Here is a 26,410-nt window from a genome sequence, read left to right as displayed (position 1 = left end):
ACAATGCCAGGCAATTTATCAATACGGTCCCCTTGGGTAGTGAATAAAGCCTGGTTCATATAAAATATTAATTGGTTGGTTTTCTTGGCTGATACAGAATAGAACAGGGTAGGGTAGGGTAGAATAGAATAGAATAGAATAGAATAGAATAGAATAGGAATAGAATAGAATAGAATAGAATAGAATAGAATAGAATAGAATAGAATAGAAGAGTAGAGTAGAGTAGAGTAGAGTAGAATAGAATAGAATAGAATAGAATAGAATACTTTATTGGCCAAGTGTAATTGGGCACACAAGGAATTTGTCTTTGGTGCATATGCTCTCAGTGTACATAAAAGAAAAAATACATTTGCCAAGAATCATGAGGAACAACACTCAATGATTGAGGGTACGAATAAACAATCAGGAAACAATAAATAATAATATGAATTGTGAGGATACAAGCAACAAATTACAGTCATACATTCATAAGTGGGAGGAGATGAGTGATAGGAACAATAAGAAGACTAATACTAATAGTAATGCACCTCAGTGAATAGTTTGACAGTGGTGAGGAAATTATTTGTTTAGCAGAGTGATGGTGTTTGTGGGGAAAACTGTTCTTGTGTCTCGTTGTCTTGGTGTGCAGTGCTCAATGGCATCATTTTGAGAGTTAAGAGTTGAAACTATTTATTAATTGATATGTGTAAGAAGCAAAGAAAGACGTGTTGCAATCTCCCTTAATATTTGAAATTCGTATATCAGAGTGGGATATCCCTCTCGATTTTCACTTTCTGCTGTCGATTCTTTATTCATCCAGAGCAATTGAGATGTTGAACCGTTTGACACAAAGTCAATTAGGGAAGCCACATTTACTTAACAATCATGTTACTAAATTGACAACTGCAGTTATTCACTTAATAATGGTGGCAAGAAAGATTAAAAAATGGGGCAAAACTCACTTAATAACTGTTCTGCCGAGCTTTTGGCACGAGCTCTCAATTAAATGCAAAGGTAGAAAAAGCAGACAAACAAACACACACATGAAAAGGCAAGAACACTGCCTTTATCCAAAGGAAAATAGAAACAAAACACCATTTTGGTAGTCAAAGGGCTCACCTTCAAAGCAAACAGACTTGAATGCAGTGAAAAAACAAGAAACAAACACAAAGCAATTAACAAGTAGTTGTGAAGATGTCACAGCTACCCTTCAAATGTTTTCAAATTCACACGTTTGACTATGGTTCAAGTTCAGAGTTCTGATATCAAAGCACAGAGCGTCCTTGGAGAATCTGGAGATTAAAGCCACTTCCACTGTCACAAAAAGATAAACCTCCGCACTTCTGCAGTCACAATGCTGCCAATTTAACGCCAGCCCCAATTAGTTGAACCACACCCAAACACAGGTGAAACTCCCTTATCTCCTGAAGTATTTCCGCAGCTGCTCCTTCCTAGTCATTGCCCTGCGGCGGCGTACGTCAATGAATGCTTCTTCATCAGAGTCCAGCAAAGATAAGGAGGAGGATGAATTGCTTCCATGGGCTGCTTGCCAAGACCCCTCTGAGGGTCCCATTTCACAGTCACTCTCTGCTTCTGACCAGTAAAACAGACCTCTGACACTGGGAGGATTCACTCGCATCCACCCCCACAGTCCTTGGGGCAGGAGCTGGCCCAGAGCCAGTCACAACAATAACTAAGTCTGTGGAGAGGGCGGCATATAAATCCAATAAATCTAATCTATCTCATTTAGCAACAGAAATTGGCTCAACTGTGGTCCTAAATCAAAAAAATAACTCTAAGGAATTTTATTTTAGAAAGCTATTCTGGATACAAAACAAAAATAACGACCAACCTTTCCTAGTAATCTAAAGTCAATTTAAGTTACCAATAAAAGGAATACTTATAGCTCAGGGTTAAACTTTGGGGTCTTTGGTGCACTTTGAGCTGGGTTTTCCTGCTACTGCTGATGGTGTTACCTAGTTTGGTAATGAAATGTCTGCAAGAAAGCCCCCCAGCTCATAAAGCACTAAGGACATTACAATTGAGGTTATCTTTAGACCAATCTAAGCAATATTGCTCAAGGTATTTCCTGGGCAGATTCTGAATGAAAAAAATCCCAGCCAAATAATTGGGGTGAGGGGTGTCACGCTGTGTATTGCCAGCCCCAGAGACATTCAGAGACATTCAGTAATTAGATAGTCAACACTATGTATGTTAGTTAGCTCCACCCATTATGGTGTAAAATCCTGCCTGTCATACATGCAACATTTCCTTTCTTCTCCGAAGAATCCATCTTCCTTCTTTTGTCTTCAAAGATGTAGCACGCATGGAAATTGCCTCTGAAAGGCATTAGATATATTTTCTTATTTTTCTTAATAAAAGTAACTTCGTTTGAAAGCTGTTTCTCTATTTTAATCCATCGACTCTCAGATTTGATTAATTATGGTCCACGCAGGCTGTAATTTATCTCTAAATCTGTCAAGGGGGAAAATATAGTAATAGTCTTTGCCTCCTGGATCAAGAAATACTATTAGTGAGTGATCAAACATTTTGAATGCACATGTCCATATGGCTTTCTCATCTTGGGGGAAATAGTTTTTAGACCAAAGACCCCATGAAGAAATATACTTTTAGCTTCCTCTTAAGCCATTCCCATCATACAATTTCCATTGGCCTGGGAAAACTCAATAGCATTGTAATGCAACTCTAATCTGAATCAAATCCTAATGTTCACACAAGCACCCATATTGAAATGCTTCTTAAATAATTGCTAGCAGAGATACATGTTTCCTGACAGAAAGTAAACATTATAAATAAAAGAGACTTCCCTTTTGAAACCATATAATGTATTTTGACTTTCATCTTGATTTGTCAAACTAGCGACTCAAGCTGGTCGGTGGAACTTCATCCACAGATTTCACTGGGATTTCTAAATGTTCAAGATGAATTGATTCTTGTTCGTTTGCTAACATGTTGTCCTTAGTCTTCTTGGCGGGGGAAAAAGAGCAGGAATAAAGTACTTTAAAACTACTGTAGGTATGTTCTGTTGCAACTTTCATTGAGATGCGCACGGCAATTGATTTGCAAGAGTTTTATAGCTCCATGAAAACAAGGCTGGGACTTTAAAACTGATGTTTAAACATAGGATTAACCCAGTGATGGGCTGCTACGGCTACAGTCAGGTATGCAGAAATGGTACAAAAAAATTGGTCAGGTACGCAGAACCGGTAGAAAATTTTTGAATATTTTTTAGTAAATTTTTTAAAGTTAAAGTTAATCTTACTTATCAATGAGTACACTGCCAACTGAATACTGGGGATTATTTTGGAGTAACTATGCCTCAGGTTCAGCTAGCAGGTCTTGTTTCATTCATTATATTACTTATTGCAAGATACTCTTACTACCCCTTTGCTTGTTAGGTCTTGCTTGCAAAACTCAAACTCAACCCAGACAAGACGGAGTGGCTGTGGGTCTTGCCTCCCAAGGACAATTCCATCTGTCTGTCCATTATCCTGGAGGGAGAATCATTGACCCCCTCAGAGAGGGTTCACAACTTGGGCGTCCTCGTCGATCCACAGCTCACATTAGAGAAACATCTTTCAGCTGTGGCGAGGGGGGCGTTCACCCAACTTTGCCTGGTGCACCAGTTGCGACCCTTTTTGGACCGGGAGTCACTGCTCACAGTCACTCATGCCCTCATCACCTCGAGGCTCGACTACTGTAACGCTCTCTACATGGGGCTACCTTTGAAAAGTGTTCGGAAGCTTCAGATCGTGCAGAATGCAGCTGCGAGAGCAATCATGGGCTTTCCCAAATATGTCAATGTTACACCAACACTCTGCAGTCTGCATTGGTTGCCGATCAGTTTCCGGTCACAATTCAAAGTGTTGGTTATGACCTATAAACCCCTTCATGGCACCGGACCAGATTATCTCAGGGACCGCCTTCTGCTGCACGAATCCCAGCGACCAGTTAGGTCCCACAGAGTGGGTTTTCTCCGGGTCCCGTCAATTAAACAATGTCGCTTGGTGGGACCCAGGGGAAGAGCCTTCTCTGTGGCGGCCCCACCCCTCTTGAACCAACTCCCCCCAGAAATTAGAATTGCCCCCACCCTCCTTGCCTTTCGTAAGCTACTTAAAACCTACCTGTTCCGCCAGGCATGGGAGAATTGAGATACTCTTTCCCCCTAGGCCTTTACAATTTTATGCATGCTATGTCTGTATGTATGTTTGGTTTTTATATTAATGGGTTTTTAATCGTTTTTAGTATTGGATTATTATTGTACGCTGTCTTATTATTGCTGTTCGCCGCCCCGAATCTCTGGAGAGGGGCGGCATACAAATCCAATAAATGGATAGATAGATAGATAGATAGATAGATAGATAGATAGATAGATAGATAGATAGATGATAGATAAATAATAAATAAATAAAATTTGGGTTAGGTCATGTGTCATGTAGAGTTTACCATTACAGCTTTTGGAGCCTGCCAGATTCCGTTTCAAGTGTTGTAAGAGTTCCTGCTATATATATATAGATAGTCCTATCTTGTTTCTTTTTTTGTGTGTCATTGCTGTTTTAGGACCATCCTAATAATAGTACAAGCAGCATGGCGTTAACATAACCAAGAAAGTTGCTTTGTATACCAAGTTTTATATAGCCAAAGAATGAGTGCAATGTTTTGGAGTCTATTCCAAAAAAATATTTTGGATCGAATTCAAAATTCTCACTCAAGGCACAAATGACCACAGTCAAATGATTATATTCTGGACACGTTATGCAAAAAATGTAGCCTTCTAAAGAAGTCTATAATTTTGTCTTTGGAGAGGGGTGGCATACAAATCTAATAAATTATTATTATTATTATTATTATTATTATTATTATTATTATTATTATTATTATTAATCAATTTGTGATTTATGGTCGGGCGGTAGGAAAAGCAAGTAGGATGCTTGGCTGCATAGCTAGAGGTAATAACAAGCAGGAAGAGGGAGATTGTGATCCCGTTTTATAGAGTGCTGGTGAGACCACATTTGGAATACTGTGTTCAGTTCTGGAGACCTCACCTACAAAAAGATATTGACAAAATTGAATGGGTCCAAAGACAGGCTACAAGAATGGTGGAAGGTCTTAAGCATAAAACCTATCAGGAAAGACTTCATGAACTCATTCTGTATAGTCTGGAGGACAGAAGGAAAAGGGGGGACATGATCGAAACATTTAAATACATTAAAAGTAGTGATGGGCGTACCCAACGGTGTTCGGGTTCGGCAAGTTCGGACGAACTTTAGGCAAAATTCGCCAAACCCGAACCGAACCTGAACTTGAACCCGAACCTGAATGGGGAATCCCACCAAGAGATTCCAGGGGCAGAGCTTTGTCATCACGTATACCGGCATGTTGCTAAGGACGCCAAGGTGATCACTTCCTGGATTCCATGGAATCCAGGAAGTGATCACCTTGGCGTCCTTAGCAACATGCTGGTGACGTCAAGGCTCTGCCCCCAGAATCTCTTCATGGGACGAATTCCCCAGCTCCTTCAAAGGGAGATCTTCAAATAAACATTGTTATTTTTACGAAAAAGGACGCCGCAGCGGCGCTGCAAGCAAAGGGCAGTCCTTTCACGTAAAAATAAACATGTTTATTTTTACGTGAAAGGACCGCCCTTTGCTTGCAGAGCTGCTGTGGCATCCTTTTTCGTAAATTAACAATGTTTATTTTTACATGAAGACCTCCCTTTGAAGGAGCTGGGGAATTCCTCCCACAAAGAGATTCTGGGGCGTAGCTTTGACGTCACCGGCAGGTTGCTAAGGATGCCAAGGTGATCACCTTGGCATCCTTACCAACCTGCCGGTGACATCAAAGCTCCAAACACCGAACACGACCCCGAACTTTGCCCGAAGTTTCAAAAAAAATTGTGTTCGTGTTCAGCATACTGAACACCGCAAAATTCAGTACGGACCCAAATTGTGCGAGTTCGGTTCACCCATCACTAATTAAAGGGTTAAATAAGGCTCAGGAGGGAAGTGTTTTTAATAGGAAAGTGAACACAAGAACAAGGGGACACAATCTGAAGTTAGTTGGGGGAAAGATCAAAAGCAACGTGAGAAAATAGTATTTTACTGAAAGAGTAGTAGATCCTTGGAACAAACTTCCAGCAGACGTAGTTGGTAAATCCACAGTGACTAAATTTAAGCATGCCTGGGATAAACATATATCCATCCTAAGATAAAATACAGAAAATAGTATAAGTGCAGACTAGATGGACCATGAGGTCTTTTTCTGCCGTCAGTCTTCTATGTCTATATTTCTAATCATTCTGGTTGCTCTCCTCTGCTTTTTCTCAAGCGTTTCAATGTCTTTTTTGTAGTGTGGTAACCAAAACTGGATCCAGTACTCTAGGTGTGGTCTAACTAACACTTTATAGAGTGGTATTAGTACCTCCCTAGTCCTAGATTGTATCCCTCTATTAATACAACTTAGGACTTCCTGTGTGGCACTGTGCTAATAACTAGCTTTGTATTTTTAACCACGATAGATTCCTCATCAAAATTGTTGCATTGCCAATGATCAGTTCCTTCAGACAAATCGATGGATGTTATATTCAGTTTCTGAAATGATTTTTCTTGGCAAAGAGTTCTCTTTTATTACTGTATTTTCATGATTCTTTGAGATATTTTTTTTTCGGGATTGTTTTTGAACATACTTTATTATGGACTACAGCAGAAGCTGGTACTGCTGCTCTTAGTTTTCTGTATTAAGACGTTCCAGTACTTTGAAATTTCCCTTGTGGTCCTCATTTTCTGATGTGAAAAAGCTGAATGGAACAATTTCCCGTATGTTGGTCTTCCCTTGAGATTTAACGGAAGCATCGAAAGCCAAGGAGCCTTCAGACTATTAGAAGGATGACTGAACACAATTTCAGGCCACCCCACTGATGAATAAGTTCAGGAATTCCAAATTTTGCTTATGAGGATTTTTTTTTAAATTCTCCATCTTTGAAAGCAGCTTCAAAGCAAGCTCTCTTTCCCTGAATTGAAAGGAAATTGGTAAAAAATGTTATGGAATTTTTTTCCCTTTAGCACCCAAAGGAATTCTGTGAATTCCTGGATCAATTAAAAGACCCCTTCCTAGTGCTTCCAGTTATTTCAGTCGAAATTCCCACCATCCTTCAGTATTGTCTGATGAGAGGCTAAGAGTGATGGTCCAAAACCATCTGGAAGGCATCAGATTGTCCTAACGTAGAGGTCACCACTGTGGGGAAATAACCAAGGAACAGAAAAGACCATAAAACAGTTTATAGAAGCCGGAATTCATATAAATCAATTAAATTAATCTTTGATGAAATGGGATTTCAAAAATCTTTTATTACTGTTATTATGGACTTGCCATTTTGCAATGTTAATTACTTTCCCACAAGAAAATAAGGAAAGCCGAGCCAGTGTTTTGGTGTCATTATTATTATTATTATTATTATTATTATTATTATTATTATTATTTATTAGATTTGTACGCCGCCCCTCTCCGCAGACTCGGGACGGCTCACAACAGTGACAAAAACAATATATATTGTCAAATCTAATAATTAAAATCTAAGATAACAATTATACATTTAAAAATCTAAAAGCAAAGAACCCCAATATAAAAAACATACATACAGTCGTTGAGCATGGCCAAGGGTTTCAGTTGTCCAACAAACTGCACCTCCCATGAGCCTAGGTTCGTTTTATTTGTGCTAGGAAAGGCACAAGATTCAAAGGAACCTTGTGTCTATCCTAGCACAAAGTAAGGACAGGAATCATAACAGCATTTTCAATACACATCCATATTTTGATAGTCACCTATATCTCTCCCTTCTTGTTCCATGGCAAAATTATTACTAGAGTCTAGTGGCCCTAGACTCTAACCTCCTGGCCAATGAATGTATATCTGTTTTTTGAATGGGAATGAGTGATTTTTAATGTTTCTAGGGTTTTAGAGTAATTAGTTAAATTAATTGGATTTTGGAGATTTATACTGTATGTTGTTTCTTTTATATGTTGTGAGTCCTCGGAGAGGGGCGGCATATAAATCAGATAGATAGATAGATGACAGATGATAGATAGATAGACAGGCAGACAGACAGACAGACAGATTATGATAGATAGATAGATAGATAGATAGATTATGATAGATGATAGATAGATAGATAGATAGATAGATAGATAGATTTAGATAGATAGATAGGTAGGTAGGTAGGTAGATAGATAGATAGATAATAGATAGATAGATAATAGATAGGTAGGTAGGTAGGTAGATTTAGATAGATAGATAGATAGATAGATAGATAGATAGATAGATAGATAGATAGATTAATAGATAGATAGATAGATGACAGATGATAGATAGATAGATGACAGATGATAGATAGATAGATAGATAGATAGATAGATAGATAGATAGATAGATAGATAGATGATAGATAGATAGATAGATAGATAGATAGATAGATAGATAGATATAGATTTTTCATAAAGTATGCAAAGTTCCAATTATTTGTAACTAAAAAGTGGGAGGAAAAGTGTGAAACAGCTTTAACACTCTAAATTGTGCGTGTGTGTGTTTGTGTGTGATTAGTAAGCAGAATCCTCATTGGAATACTTGCTTTGTAACATTAAGCCTCCTTTTAGTAAGTTCTCTAATGGGTATCTCAAATTCTTGGTCTTTGGGTCAACTATTTCCATCCTAGACTGCAAAGTGGGAAGCCGATCCGTCCGTTGTTTTACTAAGCAACACACTTTGTGCTTCCATTAAGCCATGGAGCGAAATTTACAATTCTCTCTCTTTTTTTATTTTTACAGATGCATTGTGAGAGGTTTATATGTATCCTGAGAATTCTCGGAACGACCCTCTTCGGAGTATCTCTTCTGCTTGGGATTTCAGCTGCTTATATTGTGGGCTACCAGTTTATCCAAACAGACAACTATTACTTCTCCTTCGGGCTCTATGGTGCCATCCTGGCATCCCACCTTATCATCCAAAGCTTATTTGCCTTTCTCGAGCACCGTAAAATGCGCCGCTCCCTCGAGACGCCAATCAAGCTGAACAAAACCGTCGCCCTTTGCATTGCTGCCTATCAAGAAGACCCAGACTACTTAAAGAAATGTTTACTTTCCGTGAAGAGGCTCACCTACCCTGGAATTAAGTTGATTATGGTAATCGATGGGAATTCCGAAGACGATGTTTACATGATGGACATTTTTAGTGAAATCATGGGCAGGGATAAATCTGCGACTTACATCTGGAGGAATAACTTTCACCAGAGAGGCCCCGACGAGACCGAAGAGTCCCACCGAGAAAGCATGCACCACGTCACTCAGCTGGTCCTCTCCAACAAGAGTGTGTGCATCATGCAGAAATGGGGTGGGAAGAGGGAAGTCATGTACACAGCCTTCAAAGCGCTGGGAAGAAGCGTGGATTATGTACAGGTAGGTCCAAAACGTTCCCTTCCGCTGCCAAGTAAAACAGGCATCCCAAGAAAGCCGGTCTTGTATGCTTTGAGCTGCTGGCAGCCCAACCCATCCTGTCCCTTATGCAAACATAATGCGCCTCTTTCTCTCTCGGCTAGAAAACAGCAGAGCCGTTGAAAAAGCTGGACTTCTTGAAATAGTTAAGGTGATCAGATGGCACATAAGGACGGTGGGGAGGGCTCAGAAAGGGAGGATGAAAGCTTGCCGTCAGGTTTTGGGAAGATAATTACTTAATAAATTAATCTAGAGCAGTGCTTCTCAAATAGTGGGGCGTGCCATCCCAAGGGGGCATGGAGTGATGCCAGGGGGGTGCATGTGACCAAGTAACGGGCAGCCAAAATTTTTACGGCCACACTGTGGGTGTGGCTTATTCTGCGGGTGTGGATTGATGGTCATGTGACTGGGTAGGAGTGGCTTGCTGGCCATGTGACCAGATGGGAGTGGCTTGAACGATCATCATTGTTCAAGTGAACTGTTAATTCTTCGACTTACAACCTCACCAGTGTCGCTCTCTGGGGTGACAATTTGCTTCGCGTTTCCCGCGCTCTCCTTCCTGGGTCACTCCCTGCCCCAGGCTGGGTAGCTAGGCGAATGGGTCCTGATCAGCTGTTGAGGAAAGATGGGGAAGGAAAGGGGCCCCCTACAACTCCTGCCGGTGCTGGTCTCCCTGCCGCTTTCCAGGAGGAAGAGATGGATGGGAGGGTGGGAGGTCAGCTGGAGCTGGGCACATAGCTTCATTTATGTCGTGAGCCACCCCGAGTCCTTGGAGAGAGGCGGCATACAAATCCAATAAATAAATAAATAATTTTCCACTGGTGGAACTGTGTTCCACCCTGTCCTGCCTGCTACCTACCCCTGATGTGACCTCAGGCAACATGCGTGGTCCCTCTTGATTGATTTCCCTGGAAGGGGATGTTTCAGCAGAGGGCTGCCCGACGCCAGCGCTCCCAGCAGTGTGTATGTGCGCATCCAGCATGTGTGCATGCATGTCCAGTGCATGTTCATGCGCATCCCAGTGCGTGCACATTTGGCACATGCACATGCATGTCCATGCATGAGATTTTATTTATTTATTATTTATTTATTTATTATTTAGATTTGTATGCCGCCCCTCTCCGCAGACTCGGGGCGGCTCACAGCAAGACACAACAATTCATAACAAATCCAAATATAATTTAAAATATTTAAAAAAGAGATTTGGCTACTGTACTGATGCTGTCTTCGGTTTGAGGCTGCCTTCTACTGACTAGTCAGTTTAAAGATGATAACAATAACAACAACAACAACAACAACAACAATTTATTAGATTGGTATGCCGCCCCTCTCCAAGGACTTGGGGTGGCTCACAACAATAATAATAACAATGTTACAATGGAAAGAAATCTAATATTTAAAAAAACAGCTAAAAACCCTCATCATTTAAAAACCATACAGCACACACATACCATACATAAAATGTAAAAGTCTGGGGGAGATGTCAAAGTTCCCCCATGCCTGGCAATACAGGTGGGTCTTACGTAACTTGCGAAAGATAAGGAGGGTGGGGGCAGTTCTAATCTCTGAGGGGAGTTGATTCCAGAGGGCCGAGGCTGCCACAGAGAAGGCTCTTCCCCTGGGGCCCGCCAAACAACATTGTTTAATCCACGGGACCCGGAGAAGGCCAACTCTGTGGGACCTTATCGGCCGCTGGGATTCGTGTGGTAGAAGGCGGTTCCGGAGGTATTCTGGTCCGATGCCATGTAGGGCTTTAAAGGTCATTACCAACACTTTGAAATGAGACCGGAAACTGATCGGCAGCCAGTGCAGGCCATGGAGTGTGGGCGAATCTAGGAAGCCCCACGATAGCTCTCACGGCCGCATTATGCACGATCTGAAGTTTGTAAGAAGCAAAAACAGAGTTTACAAAACGGGCGTGATGGCGAACTTATGGCACGCCTGCCACAGGTGGCACACGGAGCCATATGGGAGGGCATGAGAGACTTGGTCCTGTGTCAACTCCAGCATGCATGTGCTCATTTTCGGCCTTTGGAAAGGCAGTTTCATCCTTCGGACACTTCGGAGAAACTTCCCTGAAGCCCTGAGGCAAAAAAAATCCCCCAAGAGACAAAATTGGAAGTTTGGGAAAACATACTTCTGGTTTGCCCGTTTGGGCAATTTTGTCACCTACCAGCAGTATGGTGCTCCTGGTTCCTGTAGTCTCCTACTCCCACACTATTCAAAGAGTGTTCAATATAAATATATTGACATACAGTGGTACCTCTACCTAAGAACGCCTCTACTTACGAACATTTCTAGATAAGAACCGGGTGTTCAAGATTTTTCCCCTCTGTTCTCAAGAACCATTTTCCACTTACAAACCTGAGCCTCTGAAACTGTAACCGGAAAAGGCAGGGGAAGCCTTTGTGGGGCCTCTCTAAGAATCTCCTGGGAGGAAACAGGGCCGGAGGAGGCGGGGAGAAGCCTCCGTGGGCCTCTCTAGGAATCTCCTGGGAGGAAACAGGGCTGGAAAAGGCAGGGAGAAGCCTCCGTGGGGCCTCCCTAGGAATCTCCTGGGAGGAAACAGGGGCTTCACCCTCCCTGTGGTTTCCACAATCGCACAAATTATTTGCTTTTTCATTGATTCCTATGGCTAAAATTTGTTTCTTCTTACAAACATTTCTACTTAACAACCTGGTCACGGAACGAATTAAGTTTGTAATTCCCCAATATCCTGTCAGAGCTGAAGAAGCTTCTTGGATTGGAAGCAAAAACAAAAAAGGCCAATTACCTCCTGAAAAAGCACCTTTAGGACAACCATGACCTGGATGACTGGGTCTATGTTTCTATGTTTCTACAATGGGCAAACCAGAAGTGTGTTTTCTGAACTTCCTGTTTGTCTGTTGGGTGGGGGGTTTTTTGCACTCTGGGGCTTTAGGAAAGCTTTCCAGAATGTCTGGAGGGCAAAACGGCCTTTCCCAAGCCCAAAAATCAGCTGGAGCTGACATAGGGCAATGTCTCATGTGCCCTCCGACAGGGCTACACATGTTACCTATGGCATCTGTGCCATACTTTCACCACCACTGCTCTACAGACTTTTAACCTTTGAAAAGTATTCGGAAACTTCAGATCGTGCAGAATGCAGCTGCGAGAGCAATCATGGGCTTTTCCAAATATGGCCATATCACACCAACACTCCGCAGTCTGCATTGGTTGCCGATCAGTTTCCAGTCACAATTCAAAGTGTTGGTTGTGACCTATAAAGCCCTTCATGGCACCGGGCCAGATTATCTCAGGGACCGCCTTCTGCCGCACAAATCCCAGCGACCAGTTAGGTCCCACAGAGTGGGCCTTCTCCGGGTCCCGTCAACTAAACAATGTCGTTTGGCGGGGCCCAGGGGAAGAGCCTTCTCTGTGGCGGCCCCGACCCTCTGGAACCAACTCCCCCCAGAGATTAGAATTGCCCCCACCCTCCTCGCCTTTCGTAAGCTCCTTAAAACCCACCTCTGCCATCAGGCATGGGGGAACTGAGATACTCTTTCCCCATAGGCCTTTACAATTTATGCATGGTATGTTTGCTTGTAGGTATGATTGGTTTTAAAATAAGGGTTTTTTTAGTTGTTGTAGTATTGGATTTACATGCTGTTTTTATTATTGTTGTTAGCCGCCCCGAGTCTATGGAGAGGGGCGGCATACAAATCCAATAAATAAATAAATAAATAAACTATACAATTTGGGTTGAATTTCAGACCGTTGTTATCTAATATTAAGAATGCATTGCTCTGTCCATATATCTTTAAACAGGTTTTTTTTGTCTATTGCCTTTTTTTTCCCAAAGAAAAAAAAATCATCAAACACATTTCTTTTTTTTAAAAGATAACAATAATCCCAGCTAGGACCTGAGGGCTTAGTTCATTCTGTGAGCATCTCAGAGGCCCTCTTATGTCAACATATGGTCTTACGTCGCAAAAGAGAAACGCAAAAGTTTGGCAGCGTCGTCGGTGAAAATGGAAAGTGTAGTCCAATAAAAAATTGTTAAGAAGCAGGGAGGGAAAGTGGGTGGGTCAGGAAGCTGGGGGGGTGGGGGTGGGAAACCTAGAAATACAAACAAGACGAGTCCTTCAGCCAAGTTCATCGGCTTGAGCCGCCACAGCTGCATTACCTCACTCAAGGCAAAAGCTTTGTATTTAAAGCCTTGGTGATACTGTTCGCTTAAAAATGAATTAGGCCAGGCCAACTCCCCAGTTCTAAAGTACAGGCTTCAGGCGGAGATTATCTGTCAGCTGGGCTGTATCTAGTAGACATCTCCACCCATGCATTGCCCTTTAAAAATTAATTGGGTGGTGATGGGGGGGGGAGGTTATCTCCGTAACCATATTTTAATAATAATAATAATAATAATAATAATAATAATAATAATAATAATTATTATTATTATTATTATTATTATTATTATTATTATTATTATTTATTAGATTTGTATGCCGCCCCTCTCCAGAGACTCATCCAAGCTACTTGTGTTAATTGGCAGTGTATTTGTATTCTTGATACCCTTCTTTTCTTTCTTTCTTTCTTTCTTTCTTTCTTTCTTTCTTTCTTTCTTTCTTTCTTTCTTTCTTCCCTCCTTCCTTCCTTCCTTTTTTCTTTCTTTCTTTCTTTCTTTCCTTCCTTCCCTCCTTCCTTCCTTCCTTTTTTCTTCCTTCCTTCCTTCCTTCCTTCCTTCCTTTCTTTCCTTCTCTCTTTCCTTCCTTCCTTCTTTCTTTCTTTCTTTCCTTCTTTCATTCATTCATTCCTTTCCTTTCCTATCTCTCCCTTCCCTTCCCTTCCCTTTCCCTTCCCTTCCCTTCCCTTCCCTTTCCCTTCCCTTCCCTTCCTTCCTTCTATCCATCCATCTATCCATCCACCCACCCACCCACCCACCCACCCACCCACCCATCCATCCATCCATCCATCCATCCATCCATCATCTTCTCTATGCATTACCTAAAACAGCCATGTTAAGATATTTAATAGCCGAAGCAGTGAAAGATTGGATAATGAGCAAGAACACATACAGTAGTCACTGTTATGTACAGAGTAAATTTGAATAGCCACCACTGATTGGCCTATGTAGCGGTGGCAAGAAATAAATTGCTGTCACTGGCTAGCCGGTTTCAGGGAAGCCCTTAAAAGCGGCTTCCCTGCAGTCCGTTTTGAGTACGTGCTGATTTTCAATAAAGGTGCTGAACTGTTCTATGTCTCGATTCTTCAGGCTCACACAAACTTAACAGTTACAGCTAATGGTTTGAAAAGAGCTGTCCATTGTATGAGGCAATCTAAGCTGTGATTGGTTACTGGGATTGTAGAGTTTCCTTGTTTCCTGCCTTTTTCTTCTGTGTGCTGTTTGTGTGCTCTCTGTGATTTACCTCATGATGTTCCTGCTGTGTTGATTTACCTGATGATGCTCCTGTTTGTCCCACTTTCTAATATTTTGTTAATATAGTTATAAAATATATTTATTTATTTATTTATATTTATTTATTTATTTATCTAAAACTATAAGTTTGTATCAGTGTCTCTGACTTCATTTGGAGACCGGTTGCATAATTCCCTGACAAGTCGATACTATTACTGGGCAAAATGAGATGGTCACTGCCAGAAGCATGTGCTATGGAGCAGCAAAAGAGAGCGAAGAGAGTGTATTAGAGTTTGTTGCAGAAAAATCAATTTCCAGAAGCACACACAGATGACTGCATTCATTAACTTCGTTATAAACATAATAACATGTATATTTACAATACTGATGTAGATTATTCTTCAAGCATTTACAGACCACAGTGAACAATCAGTTTCATTTCAGCAGTGTTCAAAGCAGACAGAGAACACAGAGTGGGCTGAGCCATGCCCAGCCTTGAGCTTAAGTTTTCAGTTTCGATTCTCTGCACAGACTCAGAAGTGGTTAGCTCCCATTGACTGACTTAGTTGCCCTGCCTATTCATTGGCTAATCTTGTTAACATGGCTCTCCCAGTTCATGAATATCTTAACAGTCATCATCTGTACTTCCCAAAGTGAAGGTCATGGAGCCATTGTTAATGTCCCACCACCACCACCACACACAATTGCTCATTCTAGATGACTCTTCTGCAAGGAGTGCAGAGGAGAACAACAAAATTAATGGTGCTTTCAGCTGGTCACAACCAACATTGACTGTGGACAGATGAACAGATCAACAGAGTTGGAAGGGACCTTGTAAGTCATCTAGTCCAGCCCCCACTCAAGCAGGAGACCCTACAGAATTTCTGACAAATGGCAGTCCAATCTTCACCACTTGAAAGTCTCAAGTGATGAAACTCCTACAATTTCCAAAGGCAACTTCTGTTCCATTGGTTGATTGTTCTCACTGTCAGAACGTTCCTCCTTATTTCTTGGTTCTAGATCTCTCCTTGATCAGTTTCCATACATTATTCCTTGTCTGGCCTTCAGGTGCTTTGGAAAATAGCTCAATCCCATCTTCTCTGTAGGAGCCTCTCAAATATTGGAACTCTGCTATCCTGTCTCCCATGATCCTTCTCTTCACTAGGCTATCCATGCCCAGTTCCTGTAACTATTCTTCATATGTTTTAGTCTCCAGTCTCTTAATCATCATGGATGCTCTTCTCTGAATTCTTTCTAGAGCCTCAACATCTTTTTTATAGCATGGTGACAAAAACTGGATGGAGTTATTATTATTATTATTATTTATTAGATTTGTATGCCGCCCCGCTCCGCAGACTCGGGGCGGCTCACAACAGTGACAAAAAACAATATGTATTGACAAATCTGATAATTTAAAATCTAAAATAGCAATTGTACATTTAAAAAATCTAAAAACAAGGAACCCCAATATTAAAAAAAAACATACATACAGTCATATCATGCACTAAAACTACATAGGCAGGGGAAGATGTCTCAGTTCCCCCATGCTTGACGACAGAGGTGGGTTTTGAGGAGTTTACGAAAGGCAAGGAGGGTAGGGGCAGTTCTAATCTCTGGAGGGAGCTGATTCCAGAGGGTCGGAGCCACCACAGAGAAGGCTCTTCCCCTGGGTCCCGCCAGACGACATTGTTTAGTCGACGGGACCCGGAGAAGGCCAACTCTGTGGGACCTGACCGGTTGTTGGGATTCGTGCGGCAGAAGGCGGTCTCACAGAGTACTCTAGGTGTGGTCTTACTAACGCTTTATAGAGTGGTATTAGTACCTCACTTGATTTTGATTGCATCCTTCTGTTAATGCCATTTAGTATTGCCGGATTATTGGGTTAGCCATGGAAGATAGATACTAGTACTCAGTGAAGGGCTACCAAACATTTTACTACCACACTGTGGGCGTGGCTTATGCAGGGCGCCCTGCATTTTCTTTCAACATCTTTCAATACAAATTGGGTGTTTGGGGTGGAGCTCCATTTTTGCTACCCCACTGCGTTCCTCCCCATCCAGGCAGCAGCCCACCCCCTGCTAGTACTCCAGAAGAAGGTGAATTGAAGCAAAACATCTCATAAAGTTGAGTTATGGCCACATTGGGCCATTAATAAATACAAAAATGAAGCGGCAGAATTCTGGAGGTCATTCAAGTCCCTTCCTAATGCAGAAATCCAAATTGAAGCATCCCAGAGAGATGGTAGCTGAACATCCAAAGGAAGGATAGACTTTTCACCTTTCTTAGCCATTATCTCTTATTTTAAACCGCTCTTACTATTAGGCCATACAAACCTGACATTTGGCAGTAACTCCATAACTTAGAATTAAGATATAATTTCAATTTTATTTTATTTTTTACACATGCGATGTTTTCTCCCCATGAGTCACCCGGTTTCATCTAACTTTAATGATTTGAACATGATGAATCACAGGCATTGAGGCCCTGTTGGGAAAGGAGATGCGATGTGAATGGCTAGAGTATTATGTTTGCTTGGCTTGAAAACATTGTATTCTCCCTCTCTCTCTTTTTTGAGCATTTGAAATTTTTGGGCACCTTCATTTGTGTATTGAAAGTTTATCCAATGTTCTTCCAAAGGGAGAAGGCTGGTGTAACAACACTGATTTTAATTTTGAGTTTAATCATGCTGATTTGATTAGCCAATATTGTGCATATTCTTTTAATTATCCTAAGTTGCCATTCAGTTTCTGAATGGATTTCCTCCAAGTATTGGAGGTCCAGCTTGCTCTGAAAATAGGAACCACTTTCTCCCTTTGCTTTATCCTACCTTGATCTTTGAAATGTCCCTTTTTGTATGAAATTCCTCCTTTATAATTCTGACAAGCAATGGAGTCAGTTGAGTATGTTAGAGGCAGTACATTGTTAGGGATGCCTCAACTCTATAGAAGATAAAGTAGGCGAAAAAAATTCTTGAATTTAAAACAGGCGTTAAAAGACTCAAGGTAATCCTTCTTGAATCCGAACCAACTGTTTTGGTTTTAAGCTCAGAATTTAAACTCCAAACTTTAAATTCAAAAGTGCTTTGTGAAATTCTAGGGCTGGACATAGAAGAGATAAGAATAATCCCATACACACTATACAGATAGATCCTCCAGAAAACTGTGGATTAAAGTCAAAATTGCAACAGTTCTAAGAATGCGTTCTCCAATCTGCTTGCTTACTGAATTAACTCATTCTCTCAGTTTACACAGTACTGTAAACCATAAAGCATTCAGAGAGGTTGGGTTTACATAGCACTTTAACACACACATACCTCCAACAAGATTAAAAATAAACCAAATTTCACATCGCCACTAAATCTTTTTTTAAACCAAGCTATGCAAAGTGTGATGTATATACAACACGAATACTAGTTGTATTCACAACAACCATGCTCAAAAGAGCTATCTATTTCACATTTGAAGGAGGCTAAAAATATAACCCTTTCCCCAGTCCATTGGAAACATGAGCATATAATCAGGAAATAAAATAACATGCACTCTAAACATAAGAGTGAAACAGACTTTTATTAATGTTTAGAAGTATGGAGCCCCATGAATTGAGAGTTCAAAGAGAGCGGGATGGTGGAATTGAAGGTATATATTTCACATGAATAGTTAAACCTTCTGTGAGTAAAAATGGCTATCATGTTTCTTCCCAGATCCTTTGCCAATTTTTTTTTTGAAGCATCTGTAAGTTCACTCATCATTCATTCCCCCTTAGGACAGTGGGAAACATTTGAACTGGGGCACCAAATGGAATCCCTCCCCCTACCCTTTCAAGGGGAAGTACAGATCAGGAAATGCCCAAAGCACCCACTAAGTAATGTTTTTTTTTTAACCCTATTCTATATAAGACATAAGATGAGACATAAAATGGTGAGATAAGATGAGATAAGGTGATAAGTCTGTTTGGGAATGAGCAGTATATAAATACAATAAAATAATAAAAAGATAAGATAAGATAAGATAAGATAAGATAAGATAAGGAGATGAGATAAGATAAGATAACATTTATTGTCACTTTTTTTCTGTGAACACACTGGCACTCATTAAGAAATGAAATTCTAATGCATACTCTCGAAAGAATATACAGGTAGTTCTCAAGTTATAATATTATAATTATATTCAGTAAAATATTATTTTACTGAAAGAGTAAGTAGATGCTTGAAACAAACTTCCTGCAGATGTGGTTACTAAATTCACGGTAACTAAATTTAAACATGCCTGGGATAAACATATATCCATCCTAAAATAAAATACAGGAAATAGCATAAGGGCAGACTAGATGGACCATGAGGTCTTTTTCTGCCGTCAGTCTTCTATGTTTCTAAGTTACAACAGTTCACTTAGTGACTGCTCAAAGTTACAACACTTTAAAAAAGTGACACAACCATTTTTTTAAAAAATATCTTTATTAGTTATTTGCATATGAAAAACAAACAAAAAGAATACTCAAATACAATTACGAAAACAAGCAGAAACAAAAGGAATGAGAAAAGAGAAAGAAAAGGTATAGAAAAAGAAAGAAAGGAAAGAGAAAAAGAGAAAGAAACAAGGTCAACTAATTTGTTGACTATCATTATCTACACAGCCTTTGGGTAACTGTTTTGAGTGGCTATTTTTGCATTTTATATACAAGTTTGTTTTTCCAACTCTTTCTTTCTTTCTTTCTTTCTTTCTTTCTTTCTTTCTTTCTTTCTTTCTTTCTTTCTTTCTTTCTTTCTTTTATTGCATTTACGTGCCACTCACTCCAAACGGACTCTGAGAGGCTAACAACAGGTATAAATACAATATAAGTAAAAAACCAATTAAAAAACCATCACTAAAATCACATGTATTATAAAACCATACTTGCCACAATCATTAATTCCAGGCCTGCTGGAAAAGCCAGGTTTTAACAGCTTTCTGGAAAACCGGTAGGGAGGAGATAATGCGAATCTCTGGGGGCCGTTGATTCCATAGGATTGGAGCCGCAACAGAGAAGGCACTTCCCTGAGGTCCTGCCAATCAACATTGTTTGGCGGACTGGACCTGGAGAAGGCCGACTCTTTGGGCCTTTACTGGCCTCAATGAGGTATGAGGGAGGAGGTGGTCTCGTAAATAGTCTGGCCAACTTTTCAATGGGATTGTAAGATTACATATCTGTAAATGATACAACCATTCTTTAGTTACAATCATTACAGCATCCCCATGATCATGTGATCAAAATCCAGATGGCTTGGCAAGAGATTCATATTTATGACCATTGAGGTGTCCAGGGATCATGGGATCACCTCTGCGACCTTGCAAGAAGCAAAGTCAATGGGGAATCCAGATTCACTCAACAACTGTGTTACTAATTTAACAACTTCAGGGATTCACTTAACAATTGTAAGCAACAGAAATTTTGGGCTCAATTTGTGGCTATATGCCAAAGGCCACCTGTAATGAATTATGTGAGTGATATGCCCACTAATGTGTTTAACTCTTCCTGCAAAGAACAAACAATGTCGATTCCATTAGTTGGGTTTTTAGAGATCCAAATCCGATGCAGAAAAACCAACTGAACTCTTACAGGGATGGGATAGGAGGCTATATTCTCCATATGAAGCATATGGGTGAACAGTGCAGTCAGGCGGTAGGGAAAGCAAGTAGGATACTTGGCTGCATAGCTAGAGATATAACAAGCAGGAAGAGGGAGATTATGATCCCGCTATATAGAGTGCTGGTGAGACCACATTTGGAATACTGTGTTCAATTCTGGAGACCTCACCTACAAAAAGATATTGACAAAATTGAACGGGTCCAAAGGCGGGCTACAAGAATGGTGGAAGGTCTTAAGCATAAATCATATCAGGAAAGACTTCATGAATTCAATCTGTATAGTCTGGAGGACAGAAGGAAAAGGGGGGGACATGATAGAAACATTTAAATATGCTAAAGGATTGAATAAGGTCCAGGAGGGAAGTGTTTTTAATAGGAAAGTGAACACAAGAACAAGGGGACACAATCTGAAGTTAGTTGGGGGAAAGATCAAAAGCAACATGAGAAAATATTATTTGGCTGAAAGTGTAGTAGATGCTTGGAACAAACTTCCAGCAGATATGGTTGGTAAATCCACAGTAACTGAATTTAAACATGCCTGGAATAAACATATATCCATCCTAAGATAAAATACAGAAAATAGTGTAAGGGCAGACTAGATAGATCATGAGATCTTTTTCTGCTGTCAGTCTTCTATGTTTCTATGTTTCTAAGCAACCCCCTGCAGAATTTTTTTTTTCCAAATTTACAGTCAATTTCACAAGCCTCTCTTTTGCCCAATATTCTAAAGGCACAGTGATACATTTTTACATTGTGGTATACTTGTTCTGCATTTCCAATTCATTCTTAAAGAATTCCAAGTCACAGTATTGGATGTAATCATGATGGGATTTCTCAGGAAATCCAGTGAGAAAATAGCATCAAAATGCAAGCTTTATTATTTAACTATGTAGAGTAATTGCTTGTAGTTCTTTTCAACAATCTGGCCCAGATCTCTTAATTTTTTATATGTTTTCTTTTCATGGACAGGTATGTGATTCAGACACAATGCTCGATCCAGCATCTTCAGTGGAAATGGTGAAGGTCTTAGAAGAAGACCCGATGGTTGGTGGTGTTGGTGGAGATGTACAGGTGAATATAGTAATCTTTCTGACTTTACTATAGGTTTTTGTGTGTGTGTGCCTTCACATCCATCTTGACGCTTCACAACTGCTTGGACAAGTCTCTACAGTTTGCCTGGCAAGATTTCAGAACTGGTTTTCCCTGATCTCCTTCCTGTGTCAGAGTAACCGGCCCAATGTCCCAGCTGGTTTTGTGCCTAAAGTGGGATGTTTAGAATTCAGTGAGTTGCTGCTGGTTCTTTAGAACTGGTAGCGGAAATTTACTGCCGCTCGCTAAATCAGCAGTGATTACCGGTGGTCCACGCTCCTGAACTAGTCCTCTGGTTGCCGCGGCTTGTACAAAACCCCCCCAACAACCTGTATATGCATAAAGGCTTCTGCACATGTGCAGAGAGTCATTTCCAGGTGTTTTGTGTGGCATATGGAGCACTTCCCGCGCACTTCCATTGCGATGCAAACTGGTAGGGAAGGTAAATGGAACCCACCCCTGTTAGAACTCATAAATCAACTCATAAATCAAAGACTACCTGTCCATCAGAAAAAGGTGACATACATACATACATACAAACAAACAAACAAACATACATACATACATACAAACAAACAAACAAACAAACATACATACATACATACATATATACATACTTTATTGTCATTGTATGTATATACACAGTATACCCATACAACAAAATTTGTATGACACCAAAGTCACATATGCACCAAGACAAATTCCTTGTGTATCCAATCACACTTGGCCGATAAAGAATTCTCTTCTCTTCTCTTCTCTTCTCTTCTCTTCTCTTCTCTTCTATTCTATTCTATTCTATTCTATTCAATTCTAAGACCAAACTTAACATACATAACAATCCAAAAGAACATGTTCAGCCCACCATAATTTCCCACCTGAACCATCCAACATCTACACAACAGACTAAGTAGTATTGTCCCAGATATAAATATAGATCTGTTGAATACATATTAAACATTAACACAGGGATTCTTGGTCTTATGAGTTGCAGAAGATTGGGTATGAAACCCTCTTAATCAGAATAATGACAAAAAGCAAAGCAAAGAAATCTATCCAAACTAAAATATTGGGTCTTTGGAACTCTTGGATTAATTTATTACTAGGGTTGCCTAGTATGGCAGCAAAAGCAATAACAATTTTTGGGACCTCCTAAGATCTTGAGAAATGTTATTATACAGTTGTTATTCTTGTGCGTATAAGACCTTTCCCCCCCCCTTTGTATGTTTTGTTTGTTTAGATTGTTTTTTATATGTAGAAACTTAATAAAGATTATTTTTTTAAAAAGAGCTGATGAATGAAAACAATGAATGTGGAACCTTCCATGCTACAATATTAAAAATAACATTGACTGCTTTATGTAAAGGATAAACCTTGTTGTCTTTGTCTCAGGAACTAATGTTTCACCTTCTCTTGCAGATTTTGAACAAGTACGATTCATGGATCTCCTTCCTCAGTAGTGTCAGGTACTGGATGGCATTTAATATTGAGAGAGCGTGCCAGTCCTACTTTGGCTGCGTACAGTGTATCAGTGGACCCTTAGGGATGTACAGGAACTCCTTGCTCCATGAATTTGTGGAAGATTGGTATAATCAAGAATTCATGGGCTCCCAGTGTAGCTTTGGAGACGATCGACATCTCACCAACAGAGTCCTAAGCCTGGGCTACGCGACAAAGTACACTGCTCGATCAAAATGCCTAACGGAAACTCCCATCGAATACCTCCGATGGTTGAACCAGCAGACCCGTTGGAGCAAGTCCTATTTCCGCGAGTGGTTGTACAACGCCATGTGGTTCCACAAGCATCACTTGTGGATGACCTACGAGGCGGTCATCACAGGGTTCTTCCCTTTTTTTCTCATTGCCACTGTCATACAACTTTTTTACCGGGGGAAACTGTGGAACATCCTTCTCTTCTTGTTGACTGTTCAACTGGTTGGCCTCATCAAGTCTTCCTTTGCGAGCTGCCTTAGAGGGAACATTGTCATGGTGTTTATGTCCCTTTACTCAGTGTTGTACATGTCGAGTTTACTTCCCGCCAAGATGTTTGCCATCGCCACCATTAACAAAGCAGGATGGGGCACCTCTGGCCGAAAAACTATCGTGGTCAATTTCATAGGACTCATTCCCGTGTCTGTTTGGTTTACAATCCTTCTAGGCGGGGTTATTTTCACCATATACAAGGAATCTAGAAAGCCATTTTCCGAATCAAAACAGACAATGCTGATTATTGGCACAATACTTTACGCCTGCTACTGGGTGATGCTTTTGACTTTATATTTGGCTCTTATCACTAAATGTGGACGGCGGAAGAAGGAGCAACAGTACGACATGGTGCTTGACGTGTGATTTTCACCAGCATGGACATTTCCTTGTTGTTGTTGTTTCATGTTTGCTACCCTTAGCAAAGTTGTGGGTTTTTTTTTTTACAAGATACATGAAAATAAACCTTTTCAGAGTTGGTGGCACTGAATTTGACATCGCTAAGAGAAAAGGATAATTGCTGCTTGGATTTGAACATTAACGAAGCATGCCAAAGCAAGAGAGAGAGAGAGAGAGAGAGAGAGAAAGAAAATAAAAATGTGATTGTGCCTTTTTTTTCGTAGGGGGGCAGGAGGATAAAAATTATGGATTCAACCCATTCCTGTGGGTGGTCTCTGAAAATGCACTTTCTTCTATCATGCGTATGTCCGAAAGTGTTAATGTCCTATATACCTCATTACTCACTCTGATATGGACAGACACAGAAGAAAGGGAGTTTTGGAGACACAGGCAAAGGATTTGTTAACCCCTTGCGACCATAATTTATAAAGTTCTTTGCATTGTTCTGTGATTATTTTTTTTTAGAATGATGTGGCACCTGTGTGTGTTTGCGTGTATGTATGTATGTGTTGGGTGTGTATGCAAAGGTGAAACTGCCAAATGCAATTCCAAAGTCAATTTTTTATAAGAGTGGCTGACCCAGTTGTATTTTTATATCATTGTAATAATTTGTCTTTGTTTACCTTTTACACCATTTTTTTAAAAAAAAACTTTCGTATTTTGTATTACTGCCAAAAATCTTTTCTTCCCGTCCTACTTAACAGCCGACTTTTCTAAATAGGTGTTGAAGAATTGTTACTTTAAAATAAAAGGTTTAAAAACGAGAACACCCTTGCCCACAATGTGAAAATGGATGTTCTGTGTTGTTGTTTTTTAAGAATTAAAACTTAATTTCTGTGTTTTTGAATGGTTGAATGGCTATTTCAGTAACAATACACATAAACATGTCTCACTTGCTTTAATTTTATTTGGAAAAAGCAACCTGGCTGTCAGTTTATGGGGACAGAAAAACAGCGAGGGAAACTTCTAAAAAGGTCTTTTACATCAGTCCACCAAGTATTGTTTTTCATATGAATCTCAACCCTTGCTTTCTCTTCTATGAGCATTGGTCAAACCAACTCATCTGATGGTAGCATATCGCATTTCTGAAAATCCCGCCCCTTCTGTAGAGGTATCATGACATCACTTGCCTGTACAAAAGGAGCAGGGCTTCTATTGCAACAGTTCCTTCATCATTTTGGTAAAAACAGTCCAGAACTGTAGCTCTCCACATCTATTGCCCCAGTTTCCTTCCAATAATTCTATTATTTGTTGCATCTGCGGAGTGCACGTCCTACATTCTCCTGGGAATTCTTTTTTCTGAGATATTACGCACAACTCTTTGTGGTCAGTGTGGGTTGCACTGAATGACATTCCGCCCTATTAAGGCTAAAGGGATAGAAGGGATCGTGCAATTGTTTTCCCCTCCCAGAAATAGCTGAATAATAGAGTTCGAAGGGAACTTGGAAATGTTCAATGATGGTGAACCTTTTTTTCCTTCAGCTGCTGACCATGTGCATGCATGCGCTATTGCACGTACATAGGTGCCCACACCCAAAATTTAATGCCCCCACAGGTGCGCATGCCCCTTCCCCATTTCCTGACTTCCGGTGGGCCCAGTAGGACCATTTTTTGCCCTCCCCAGGCTCCGGAGGCCTTCAGGAGGTTGAAAATGCCCTCCCAGATCCTCTGTGAGAGCCAAAAATCAGCTGGCTGGTGCGCACATATGCACTGGAGCTGAGCTAGGGCAACGGCTCATGTGCCGACAGATATGGCTCCACATACCACCTGTGGCACACGTGCCATAGGTTGGCCATCACTGTTCTAGTTCAACCCACTATTTAAGCAGGAAACCAAACAATTTCAGACAAAGGTTTTTCCAATCTATTCTTAAAAACTTCAAGTGTTGAGACACTCACAATTTTTGGAGGCAGAAAATTTCTCTAGTTTAGGTTGCTTCTCTCCTTGCTTCTCTCGGTCCTTTCCTTGGTTCTTGTTTAGTTTCCATCCTTTGCTTCTTGTTTTGCCTTCAGATGCTTTGGGGATTACAAAACAGAATATATTTCCTGACAGATGAATAAAATCCCACCTTCTCTATTTTAGCTAAATATGTGTGAGGATCTTTGGGAACTGTGGTGTTGCAGTGGTTAGTGTGTAGTATTACAGGCAACTCTGCCCACAGCTCGGGATTCAAATTGAGATTGTCTCAAGGTTGACTCAGTCTTCCATCTTTCCGAGGTTGATAAAGTAGATTTTTCATGCTTTTCTCTTTTTGTTCAATTAAACTCTAGAGTTTGGTGGTGCAGTGGTTAGAATACAGTATTGCAGGCTAATTGTGCCGAATGCCAACAGTTTGATTCTGAATGGCTCGAAGTTAACTCAGCCTTCCGTTCTTCCCAAGTTGGTAAAATGAGGACCCAGGTTGTTGAGGGGCAATATGTTGACTCTGTAAACTGCTTAGCAAATGCTGTAAAGCACTA

At 40.5% G+C, this 26,410-nt stretch overlaps 1 protein-coding gene across 1 annotated transcript in view; it reads left to right on the top strand.

Annotated features, from left to right (window-relative positions):
* Positions 1-24,525, top strand: part of HAS2 (hyaluronan synthase 2) — a 53,285-nt gene extending 28,760 nt beyond the window's left edge. Inside the window, exons 2-4 of the mRNA XM_070749254.1 lie at positions 8,820-9,446; positions 21,453-21,554; positions 22,989-24,525. Coding sequence (XP_070605355.1) covers positions 8,820-9,446; positions 21,453-21,554; positions 22,989-23,918 — 1,659 coding nt within the window. The 3' untranslated portion in view covers positions 23,919-24,525. The remainder of the gene's footprint in view (positions 1-8,819; positions 9,447-21,452; positions 21,555-22,988) is intronic.
* Positions 24,526-26,410: the final 1,885 nt, after the last annotated feature.

This window comes from Erythrolamprus reginae, chromosome 3 (assembly GCF_031021105.1).
Source record: "Erythrolamprus reginae isolate rEryReg1 chromosome 3, rEryReg1.hap1, whole genome shotgun sequence".
NCBI lineage: Eukaryota > Metazoa > Chordata > Lepidosauria > Squamata > Dipsadidae > Erythrolamprus > Erythrolamprus reginae.
Note: the sequence above shows the minus strand (reverse complement) of the source record. Positions and strands in the feature narration are given on the sequence as shown.